The sequence below is a fragment of the Geospiza fortis genome, unplaced genomic scaffold (assembly GCF_000277835.1).
Source record: "Geospiza fortis unplaced genomic scaffold, GeoFor_1.0 scaffold1831, whole genome shotgun sequence".
In the NCBI taxonomy this organism is placed as follows: domain Eukaryota; kingdom Metazoa; phylum Chordata; class Aves; order Passeriformes; family Thraupidae; genus Geospiza; species Geospiza fortis.
Genome location: NW_005054525.1, coordinates 50,313 through 61,622, shown reverse-complemented (window position 1 = coordinate 61,622; position 11,310 = coordinate 50,313). Strand labels below are relative to the sequence as shown.

Below are 11,310 nucleotides of genomic sequence, written 5' to 3'. Positions count from 1 at the left end.
CAAAACTTTCACCAAATTTCTACCAACCAGGTAATTGTAGATTGGGATTTTATGGGGCTATTTGTTTTATTACAGTGAAAAGATTCTGTGTTAAGTTAAAGTGTTGATTCCATCTTGAATGTTGTCTTTTATACAGAAGTAAGTCATGTGTATGTCATGAAGAGTGCACATTGTTCAAGGAGATTTTGTTTTCAGTTTGTAATAATTTGGTGACTTTTTCTTTGTATGAAAACAGTGGAGTGTTGAAAAGTCAGTATCAAGCATATAACTTTGCCTCAGATTAATAGTTTATTCAGGACAGTATCAAAGACTTCAGCAATCATAAATCAACAGAAATTTGGATTAATTCTATGATGTGTTTATCAGTGGGAAGATCTATAGGATTTTACTTTCCAGTGGAATTGCTGACAGTCTTGGTTTGCTAAGGTCTAAATTTTGGAGAATGTTTTACCATTAGACACACATAACCTGCAAGGGAATCTTCCTCTGTTATGCCTGGGGTGCTCTGTGGAACATTCATTCTATATTCACAATGGCATAGAATTAGGTCTGTCCCACCTACATCAGCATTGCAGCCCGTTGTCATCTGTCACGGGGTTGGGAAAGTTGCTACAGGAAGAAGCAAAGTTGGTTTTGCATTGTTTTTCTGCTGTCTTTCCATGAGGTTCATATTTCTGTGTACTGCTCTTTAGCTTAAAATTGGATAGATAAAATGGAACTCCATTTGCCAGTTTAATGTCTTTTCATGTCTGCCCTTTCTTTCACCTGTCAAATTGAGTTGAGTCATATCTTGTTATTACTTCTCAAGGATCTGCCTGTACTTGCATGCTAATAGAGATTATAGCTCTGAGATTCATTTTCACTTACTGTCATTTTCTGCTCATCCTTGTTTCAGACACAAACTTACTTAAATGCACCCATATATTGAATGCAGGCTATAATGACCCAAAAAAGCAAAGAACAACGTTCTGCAACATTTTCTAATAACACATCTATTTACTTCAATTTTTAGTTCAAGTGGTCACTAGTATAACTTGTTACTAAATCCTTACAGTCAGTTACCTTATAGAATACTTGATTTCTTCTTTATTCCTAAATATTTGGTTGTAGACAGAGAATGTGTTTTGGGGTTGGGGGGATTGAGGACCTCTTTTTTTATTAATTTAGTGCCTAAGTCAAGGTTTGTTCACCTGATTGGAATTTTCATTCCTTTTACCAGTCTTGCAGACTTTCTTTGTACACATTCTGATATAAATTCATCTTTTTTGAACATGGCGGTCCAGAACTGTTGGCAAAACTCAACAGAACTATTTCTTGTAGTAAGACTTTACTGGCTTTAAAACAGTATAAATTTGTACTTTTCACTGTTGGGAATTACCTCAGAACTACCTCTCCTGGAGATTTATATTATTGGCCCATATTTACTGCTATCATAGTCAAGTCTTTTTCATTTTTCATTATTTCATTCTCCACCAGCTGAAGAAATCCCAGTTTACAGCAGCAGGACCTCTTGCCATTCATAAGTTAAGAAGTTATCACCTTAGCCATGCAAATAATTGAAGCATTTGGAAAGAAACTACTAAAAAGCTGCCAAACCCTTCAAATAAAGCAATTACTAGAGTACTTGAGTGAAAATGCCAACATCTGACAGTGTGAAATTTGACACCAAGATCAAGAATGTTTTGCCATTAGACATACATAACCTGTAATCACCCAGATCAAGAATTCTCAGGTGTCTTTTTACTCCCTGCCGCAGGAATTGAAGTAGTATTGCTGACAGATCAGCTGCGAGATGGGAGAGAAGGTGTGGGATCTTATTTTCCTCTCATTTAAAACTTTTATTCTATTTACAGAAGAGGAGAGTTTGTATCCCTTCCCCAAGTGAAGCTGGATGTGTGGAATGACACAGCCAAGCATTTCTCAGTTTACTTACTCTGTTCTCTGTGTGGAAACATCTCTCCGTTAGCTAGCTCCTAGCAAAAGATAAATACGTTTTCTGGACTCCAAATTTTTGAATTTTTCAGTTGTTTCCAAGATAGTCAAACACAGCATATTTATATACATTTGAAAAAAAAATAATTATTCCCTTTATGTAAACAACTCTTAAATTCCAAGGTGTTAACTAAATCTCAGTTATCCCAAATAAACTCCTGCAAACCACCAAGTTCACACATCATTGTGATGATTTCAAGCACTGCCATGTCTGAGATGTTTTCCAGGCTCAGAGTATGTGATACCTTTCTCAGATGCACTTTTTCTGTGTGGTACCAGTTAACTCACTCCTACTTGTACACATACTTGTTTGTTTAAGTATTTCCCAGGAGTCATGCCAAGAGTAACTGGACAGTGTTACTGTTAGCTTTTGTCATTTATGGTAATAAAATAGATAAATATTTCCATGTATTTACATTCATTCATACAAACAGAAGTAAATATCTGCTTTTCAAATAGCATTTTTCATGTATTTGAATGAAAAGAAGGTAACTTATTGCTTCCTACTAGCAACTTCTTGGTTTTCTTTTGTTGCTTGAGCTTTTTATTTTTACAATATCTGTAAATGCTGCTAAAAGGTATCAGTAAGTGTTCTGTCTCATTCTCTGAAACTATAGTTAAGTGAAAGCTTTCCATTGTACCAAATTGTCTTGAAAATAGGTTATGATGAGAAAGTGTAATTTTTCTCTTATTTCTTTAACTGCTTAGTATGGTAGGCAAGCATGCTGTCAGCAGTAAATGTATGTAGCATATCAACAAGCCTCTTGAAACAGAGACAAAAAGAAGTGAAATACAAATACCTCTCTCTAAATAACAGAAGCATTCTTTTTTGTCTTAATGAGTGATCTCTTAATTACTTGTAGCCTAAAACCATTTCAATATTTGAAAGCCTTTTGATAAAGCTCTTAAATTTCAGGTTCTTAAAAAGCAACTTTCTGGGGCATATAGCCTAGTATTAAGCACAAATTATAATTACAGTGACTATTCATCATCCATTGTACCATGGCAGTTCATACTTCCCAAATCCTTTCTCTCATGTTTCACCTTTATGTTCATTAAGGCATTCATCAGAAGCTGCCAAGAGGCTCTACCTTTGTAGTGTAGTTTAAAAGGAGACTAAGAGGAGAACAAAGCAGTAGGAAGTAAAGTAGCATCCAGCAGGTAAGAATAATAATGAGGTACCACAGAAATCTTGAGATTCAGGTCTCCCAGTGATTGATTGCCTTAGTATTTGCATATAAGGAAAGCCAAGTATGATTGAAAAGGCCAGAGCCATAGTGTAAGGACTCACAAGGTTGCAGAGAGCTGTTTCTCCTGAGTTTGTTCATGCTATTCTCAGGCAAGACTCTGCTTCTACTTTTGCTGTAGCAGATATTTGGCTTGTGATTAATAATTAGGAGGATGCTTTGCAGAGCCCTACCCACAAGGCTCTACATTTTGTAGATTTAACAAATGTTTTACTCTTTTTAGAAACCATACTTTACTGGCCTTTTTATCAAGAAGTAAATTCTGAGAAATCCCAGCTCTGCCCTGTTTATTTCCTCCAGGCATCTCTAAACTTGTGGATGTGTCAAAAGAGAGCACACCAGGACAGGAAACAAATGAAACCTGAGTCATAGCCTCATTCAGGGGAGTCATCCAGGGACAGTTTGAGATTTGTCTTCACTTAGAGAAAAAATAAGTGCTTTTTTGTGTCTCTTGTAGAACCTAGAGAAGAACAAATGACTGATGGGAATACTCTATCAAAGGTGTAACAGAAAAGAAAGGGTTTTGATGCTCTGTGAAAAGGGGGAGTATTGTTCTAGTCTTGCACAAGGTTAGTGGATGCTTTGACTGACACATTCATTCTAAATTTCCAGACTGTCTTTAGGATGTGGTCTTGTAAACACGCTATCAGGAGGTAAACTGAAGTATGGACTTGCACAGATTAGACAGCTAAGCCATAATTGTCTGTGTGCATATATATCCTGCAGCAAATGGATACTGCTCTTTCATTCAGTTTGAATGAATAACATTTGATTAAATGAAAGAAGGGTACAACTACTTTGCTGCAGGGTAAGAGCAGTCTGGGCACTTTACCACAGAGCAGTTAAGGTCTGGAAATTCAGATCTGAATTGTTTTCTGGCAGATTATTTGTCAGGCCAGCCAGCTGCCAGATGAACATGCATGGATCACCAAAACAATTCATCCAACCTTTGACCTCCTAAACAAGGCATGAGAGAAATCAAGGAGCAGTTTATAAATTAAAGCTGTCCAAGTTTAGAGATGGACAGAATTTCTTTAGGTGAAATATATGAGCAAAAACTTCCTAATGATAAAGAGTAAGAATTTGGCAAGGTTTGTTAGTATTTTTTACTATAAGGTTTGGTTACTGTTAAAGCTTCAGTATTAACGTGCTGAACATTGCTAGTTTCAGAAATAAGCATTTTAAGTTTATTACAAGGCAATTTGTAATGGCCACTAATGTCTTAAAGAGGAGCTGTGGTTTACGTTCTCTTTTGACTGGTGGTAGATATCTGTAGTGTAAGGAAAAAAATCATCCTTCCCATCTTCCTCTTCTCTGCCATCACCACCTCCTCGAGTTCTCAAAATGCAAACTCCATATGGACAGGAAAGAGAGATTTCTGGCTGATGCTAATTAACTGGAATGTCCTGGCTAAATGCATGTGTGCCAGACCAGATAGTTTTATTTTAAAAGGCAATTACAATGAGCATTTTGCCTGATTAAAGTTACCAGCCATGCCATCAGTTTGTGCCTTAAAGCATACGGAAGCTCTCTCATTATTCTTAGTCATACAGGAGCCTGTTCATTTTCTGAATTTATTCTACATATGACTTCATCATCCTCACAGATCTGTTACTGGGTTTCTTGCTGTGCAATTTTTTCTGTACAATCTATTGCTTCTATCCTCTTTCTACAGAACTCTGGAGAAGGCAGAGCCTATAGATGTATCCTAATGCACTTCTGTTGTATCCAGAAATCAAAGAAAGAAGGTGCATTAAAAGAAAAAGTGCCAATTTCAAGCTTTATTCTTGTTCTCCCCTTTCTTTTTATAAGTCATGTCATACCAGTCTTCACAGCATTACTTTCAGATTTATCACCTGTCTCACCAAGCCCTGGGTACAGATGCCCCCACCCTCCCTTCCACATTTTTCCTCTTGCCCAGGGTGAGGGCCATCCAGCATGCTGGGAGTCTGCATCCATCCTGCTGCACTGCCTGACACACCTGCTGGCTCAACCCACTCCTCAGTGTTCCTGCAATGCATCTGGGACAGGAGAGCCTGCTTGGGAGAAGGCAAAGCAAAGAGAGTTTGCAGAGGCATAGCCTTAATTCTTCAGGATGCTTTCTCAGTCTCTCCAAGATACTTTAGAGTCATATAATCAAATTATTTGCTTAGGAAAAAATGTGCCTTATTAGTTTTGAGCAAATTAACTTTTAAAACTAATAAAAGAGAACCAGTTTCCTGTAGAAAGATAAAGCTGTTACAATCACTATAATTTTCACAGACTTGCGTAAGTAGTGAACTAGTTAATTTGCATCCAGATGAAATTCATGGTTGCTTAGTAAAGGCTGCAGGATCTGACTGTGAAACTAGTGGGTGCCTGGACTAACTTCAGGGCTGTGTTGCTATCTCAAAGTAACTTTTTGAATTCTAGCCTAGGTGTAAGTATCTAATCTGGCTCTATGGGAGTGTTAATTACAGGTGTAGTCTGAGAGAAAGAGGTCAGTGCTTCCTTTCTCCTGTTAAAAATTGTTCATTTGCTCTGAAAAAGCACCATTCCTTCCAGGACACTGTTGGCCTGCTCCAGTGAATTTCTATATTGGTCTGTCATGGTGTCCAGCCAAGGACAAGATGAAGTAGGGTCTATCACATGGGAGTATTATCACAGTGTCAAAATTTCCATTATAAATCCTATTTATAACCATGTCATAAATATTTGTTCCATGTTGAAATTCAGCTAACAAAGTACTGAGAACTTTACTTACAGTGCTAATTTTCAGTCGAGTATGGTAAGCTATTCTGAAAGGATTTTATTATACTAGTGGAGATTTAAATTATGTTTAAAAGGTTAGGTTTCTCCTGTTACACTTTTAACATGTGATGTGGACCATTAGAAAAAAATAATCTTTGCAGCTGCATTCTGTGTTTGTCAAGGCCCCAGAAATAGATGGGTAATGTAGATGCCCTTTTATTTCAAGTAATTTTCCCTTAAAATTACTGTAAGGAGTACCTGGAGGACTGTAGGGAGATACTCAAAAATGAAAAATCTAATTCATAATATAGACCTGAATAATGTAGAGTAATGTTCAGTATGATGTGGAAGACCATGTTGAGAATTTGGAGGAGATGAAGATTTCTGCCTATTAGTTCAGTAATAGTGATTCATTCAGATTATTGTCTGAGCAGGAGTAAAACTTGGAACTGAAACACAGCCAGCACGGAATTGGTATCTTTTGTGTGGTGAAATTAAACAGAATGAAAATTGTAAAGGAAAGGTAGAGAGTCCAAGAACAGAATAACTGGAGGTTATTTTCCTTGAAAGTATGGTTTAAAAATGAAAGAAAAATATGGGTGAATTAAAAGGAGAAATCACAGATGTTAACAGACAAGACTTGTTCCAGAAGAGAATGGTTGCCTGTGTAAAAGGAGGGTAAGAGTGGAGTACTGATACTGAAATGTGGCTAAGAAAATCGCAGAGATTCCTCAAAAAGTATGAGATGAAGAGCAGAAAGTATTTTGTCAGAGGCAGTTGCCAAACTGAGGAGTATAGGATAGATTTGGAGGAGAGGAGCAGTAAATAAATATTGCAAACTTAGACTTGAGAAATGAAAACTTAGAACACTAATGGGAAAGGGAAGAAATGACACTGTGTGAGGTCAGAATGGTAAGTGGCATGGTGAGTGGGGTTTCTCCTAAAATACAAAAGAATAAGAACATTTTGGAAAGAAGCCAGATTTGGATGCAAGACTAAGCAGCTCACATATCCTAGTTTTAGCAGAATTAAATTGATTGCTGTATTTCTCCAGTTCTGGCATTTGCAGTGCAGCAGTCACTCCAGGCTCTTACACTTTATAATTAATTTCAATGCTAGATACAAGAAATTAATTTTGCTGGAGGTGTGGTACAGCTTAATGAGTACTGGTTTTGAAAAATACTGAATTAACCCTCAACCCTCCAAGAAAATTCATAAAGCCATATATTTCAAAAGCAGTAAATTTCAAGTGTCTTTATTTTACTCCTGTTCATAATTTCCAGTGTATTTTCTATAAATACAAGGTGATAAAGGAGACTTCTAAAAAAATTAAGTCTGACATCATATCATATAATCATGAATCCCTTTAGAAATATCTGGAGTTTTAATTTAAGGTAGTAATGCATCACTAGATCTGTAGAATCAGTGGAGTCTGAAACTGTCTAGTTTTTCCATGTTATTTCTCCTATCTATATCTATGCCTGTATATTCAAAATTAATGTTGGTTATTTGCTGACATACATGTATTTACTGTCTTTCCGGTTTTGAGCCTTTTTGGAAGATATTCCACAGGCATAAGAAATCCTGGCATCTACAACCCAAGCCCTGAGTGCATATCCTAGGCTCTGCTTTTTTCTGTAGTGGAAGAACAGAAGGGTGTTCTCAGAAAAACAGGCACTGTCTCTTTATGAAATAAGGATTTTAAAAGAGGTAAAGATTAGAAGGGCTTTGGCAAAAAATTCACTTGTTTATTGAATGTACTGAAAAACAGTTCTTAAGAGGCTGACAGACTTGGCCAGTTGGACAGCAGACATGAACCTGCTCCTGTTAAGGTCAGTTGCCAGAGTCCCATGGAGCAGGATGATAGCCATGCACTTGAAATGTGATAAGAGAAGTAGCTAATACCCTTCCAGGCTGTATATACAGAAGCACGTCATGGAGAATGGTCCCTTCTCTGCATGATCCCAGTGACACTGAGTCTGAAATACCGTGTAGAACTTTGGGGATCATCATGTCAGAAAGATCTGGACATGCTGGGAGAAATGTAAAGAAGTGTGAATTCTACTGGGTAAAGACTGTTATTATGCCACATTAACAGTCTCTCTCTATATTTAAAATTCATCTTCTCAGAGAATATGCACTTGCAATGAGAATAGGATTACAGCCTTTCAATTCTGCCCATCCTTTAAGAGCTTAAAAAAACCTACTTTTGCAGTTAACAGCTGCCCCAGTGATGTTCAGATGAAGTAAAGTAGTCTGTAGGTTTTCTGTGAAAAAGCTAAAAATTTACCTTCTCAGTTATCGCCTGTTAAACAGCCTGCAGGCTTAGAAGCATTCAAGTAGATTATAGTGCATGTGTTATTTGGCTGCGATCATTCACATTAAATACAATGTCTACATATTATCTACCCTGGAAAAATGAAGCCTGTCCTAGATACAGGATTCATATGCATCACCATGTAATCTTGACAGATATTTTTTGAAGTTCTGTCAGTATTCATCAATAGAAAGGCAGGGTAAGTAAAGCAAGCCATAATTAAGATTGCTGGTCACGGGCAGTTTCTGTGTCCATAGGCTGATGTGCCAGTGAGGTGTTAGAGATAGTTGTGCAGCACTCATAGTGCCCTCTATGTAAGGTAAGATGAATTTGTTACATTTTTCTGATGGTGTTGAATCCAGAAGTATAAAGGTTTACACACTGCTATGCAGATACAGTTAGGAAATGTTGCCCTGTTTTGGAAATACCACAGCTACTTCAGTCACCTGCTAAAGCAGTTACAGGAATGGAGCAGAGTCTGGGTACATAAAATAAATTCATTGTTCTTGGTGCTGACTCCAGGCAGTTTTTGAAATTCATTAGTGTGTATGTGTCTACACTTTAATGATGCATTTATAAACCTTTAGAGGAGGGAAATCTTATTTTTAGGGATTCTTTTATCCTTCATAATTCTTTAGTTAATGGATAATACTAAAGTCCAAATTACAGAAACACTGTTTAGGTTCTGTATGCAAATGTATTAATGATAGGGTAACTCAAATTGATTTCAGATTTGGAGGAACTGACATGGAGAGAAGAGGCAGTCTGGTTTTTGTATCAGTAGGAATTGCATTAATTTCTGTTTCATCATCCTACTGCTAGACTCACAAGTTTGTGATGTTACCTATGATGTGAATTGTTTGGCTGAAGTCCATTTCCTTTTCTGTTGCCATTGCTGTTGCTGGCAGCTCAAGTGTGCTTGAGTAGACATTTTAATACTTTCCAAAAGCATTGTGAGATAACATGGTGTCATATGCTTTTCAACAAATACCTGTGCAGAATGCAGAGACACTGGCAGTAAAGTAGTCAGGTCACACTAAGAACTGTATTATGCTGTGTAAATATCACAGCAGAGTAAACACAGAGGCATAAAAACTTGGGTTTGGCCAAAGTCTGGATGTGTGTGACTCTGTACGTGGGACTAGTAAATAAGTAATTCAAGGCTTTTGATCTCCATCTAGTCCATGTCAGGAAGCATTTGGTGGGGGTTTTGAGAAGTTGTGTCATTTTCTTGATGTCAAAGTCAGAAAAATAAAGCATTGGCAGATATTTTAAATATGGCAGATACATATTCTAGCAAAACTATGCAGAAGTTGTTCAGGGTACTGCACAAAAGTGTTTCCTGAGCAGGTATAAAGTAGCAACCTTGATGTGCAAGAATTTTGTGTTTGGGGTTCTTCTGAACAAAATACTTAATAATCAATTTCTACCAGTGAATACTTTCTGTAGGTCCTTATCTCTACTTACCAAGAAGGGAAGGTTGCGTTTCCATTCGTTTTGAAGCCTGCTTGTATTCAGTGATGCTGCTTTTTAAAGTTAGTCCTAGGTGGACTAGGACTCCTTGGGAAGATAAGTGTATTCTGACTTTTACATTGCTGGATGATGATGTGGCTTTGTCAGGTTGTGGCAACAGAAAAATATCACCTTATATTCTATCTCTTTGTCATGTTTTGGTCATGTTGGTAGTACATGGTTTCAAAGACAGCAGGCTGCCAGATCAAATCAGAACAGTTCCATAAACTAAACACATGTAGGCGTCAATCTCCATGATGCTCACGGGTTTAGTGAGTAGCTGTTGGCACATGCTAGCTGCAGTCTTGCCTCCAGTCCAGCATGAGAAGGAAGACCACCAGGAATACTGCTTAAGGAAGCAGCAATGCTAGCAACAGAATGAGAAGCCATGAAAGTGTAAACTGGAGAAAACTTCAGCAAAGGGAAGATATCTTCAAAGAGGGAGGAGTAGGAAATGAAGATTTGTAATTAAGAGTGAATTAAGAAAGATTCTAAGTAATAAACATTATATTTTGGAGTATTTTTTGGATTGTGCAAAAAGAAAATGGACTCCTCTCCCTCTTGTTTGCATTGTAGTTTGCTTTCCTAGGCCACCATGATACTTCCATGCTGGTATATTTTTAAGGCAGCCAAATGGAATTTTAAAATTGATCTAGGAAAGATTTTTTTATTTGCCCTTAGCTAGGGAAGCTGCTTAATAGCATTTAAAATGCTGGTCATACCTCACCAAAATGCAGTTGCCATCAGAGGCTAAAAGTTAAATCAGCCATCCAGACTTGGGTTTCTTCTGCATTTCACAAGACAGGGTCAACAATCCCTTCCATTTCAATTTTTTTTTCTCTTTTGTGACATGCTTTATTTTTACACCTTAGCTAATGTGTTTTTTATTCTCTAAAGTGTTCTCAAGTACAATTAAAGAAAGCCATTATTCCAGGTGGCATAAGCACCTTCAGATGCAGCTGAAACAGGGCAGCCAGGCCTGCCTATGTGTTTTTAAATTAAGGAATTCTTAGATAACTTATCCATGCATCACTAGGAGTAAGCAGTTCTTATATTGCTGCACATTGACCCAACCATGATGGAGCTGCACTATTCCATGCCCTACTGCTGGATCACTGCATCCATCAGAAGGGTACTGCACACACCTGGAGTGAGAACCTCTTAAAATACCATTAGGAAGACTTTCTCTACGAGGAGGATGGTCAAACACTGGAACAGGCTTTTCTAGAGAGGTGATTGATGCCTCAGGATTGTCAGTGTTCTAGAGGTATTTGGACAATGCCCTTAGTAACAGGCTTTAGCTTTTGCTCAGCTCTGAATTAGTCCGTGACTTGGACGAGATGATTGTTGTAAGTCTCCTTTGACTGAAATGTCCTGTTCTGTTCTACTCATACCTAAGTTAAGCAGAACTGTTCTCTCAGAGCCCTATTGCTCTTTAAGCACCTTGCCTAATATCCTTTAATTTCTCTGGCAATAATTTTTAATTTCCAGACCTATTCAGTCCCAGTTCAG

The 11,310-nt window shown here is 37.5% G+C and overlaps 1 protein-coding gene across 1 annotated transcript in view; it reads left to right on the top strand.

Moving 5' to 3' along the window:
* LOC102031355 (junctophilin-1) overlaps positions 1-11,310 on the top strand; it is an 81,465-nt gene that overhangs the window by 53,681 nt on the left and 16,474 nt on the right. The window contains 1 exon segment of the mRNA XM_014310404.2: positions 1-30. This exon segment is cut by the window's left edge and continues 9 nt beyond it. Coding sequence (XP_014165879.2) covers positions 1-30 — 30 coding nt within the window.